This window comes from Nerophis lumbriciformis, linkage group LG21 (assembly GCF_033978685.3).
Source record: "Nerophis lumbriciformis linkage group LG21, RoL_Nlum_v2.1, whole genome shotgun sequence".
In the NCBI taxonomy this organism is placed as follows: domain Eukaryota; kingdom Metazoa; phylum Chordata; class Actinopteri; order Syngnathiformes; family Syngnathidae; genus Nerophis; species Nerophis lumbriciformis.
Window position 1 is genome coordinate 38,019,812 of NC_084568.2, and position 1,037 is coordinate 38,020,848.

At 44.6% G+C, this 1,037-nt stretch overlaps 1 protein-coding gene across 1 annotated transcript; it reads right to left on the reverse strand.

Annotated features, from left to right (window-relative positions):
* Positions 1-249: 249 nt before the first annotated feature.
* On the reverse strand, positions 250-582 carry mrpl36 (mitochondrial ribosomal protein L36). The gene has a single exon (XM_061983503.2). The coding sequence runs from the start codon at positions 580-582 to the stop codon at positions 250-252; it is 333 nt and encodes a 110-aa protein (XP_061839487.2).
* Positions 583-1,037: the final 455 nt, after the last annotated feature.

Consider the following 1,037-nt stretch of genomic DNA (forward strand, 5'->3'; position numbering starts at 1 on the left):
TTTGAGAGTATCAAAACTGATGCATAGTCAGAAGCAGAGTGTTAAAGTGTAAATCCACTAATTAGAAGTGCAGAAACTGTGTAGCAAAGACTCTGTCGCCCCCTAATGGAGGAATAGTTAACAACATTAATACTTCATTATGGTCACAAAGAAAATGCATGATTTTACATGCAAATTAATACATCTGATAACAAAAGTGAAAAGAAATCATAGCGGGCGTAACAATTTATTGCAGATAGCCACAACATTTCAGCCTTGTCTTTGCTTGTGTCTGGGATGGGTCTTGCAGAACACAAACAAGCGTCCTCGCCGTCGTGCAAAGAAACAATCCTTGCAGCGCTTCTTCAGCGCAGACTTGGTTTTCATCCCGTCAGACGGCTGGATGCAGGGTAGACGTCCACACTGTGCCAGCAAGGACTGGGCGCCACCGACTGGCTGGATGCTTCGAGCTGTTGTCAGCGGGCGGGGACTCGCGTTGAGGGTGTGCAGACATCGGAAAGAAGCGACCGCCGGCAAATGGTTCATTTGGGCCACGCGGCGGGTCAAGGAGGCAGCAATGCTCTTCAACAGGTGATATGCCATTGCGTCAGGGCCTGAAATAAAGAGAGAGAAAAAATCATGAAATAGGATCGCAATTTCTGCAACAAGAGAAATTTAAGTTGCCAAATAGTGGGAGCTTAAATGCAAACCACTATCATGTTTTCTGGCACTGCTCTGCCATAACGGATTATTGGGAAAAGATACACCGAGCTCTACAGGATATTTTCAAACGTGAAACACCCCTTGAAACTAAGACTCTGTTTTTCGGACATGTACCTCAAGATTGGCTGAAAAAAGATAAACACTTAATGAAAATCCTACTGGTGGCCTGTAAAAAGAGCATTACTAGGAGATGGATATCCCAGGAGAGCCCAACTTTGAAGCAATGCATGGAAATCCCAATGTAAAACGGAGAAGATAACTGCTTTTATTAATTCATACCTGCCAACTTTTGAAATCAGAAAAACCTAGTAGCCAGGGTCCAGGGGCCGCAGGTC

Bases quoted from the DNA above. Each gene is read 5' to 3' on its own strand.
- mrpl36 (XM_061983503.2), bottom strand. From the start codon at position 582: ATGGCATATCACCTGTTGAAGAGCATTGCTGCCTCCTTGACCCGCCGC.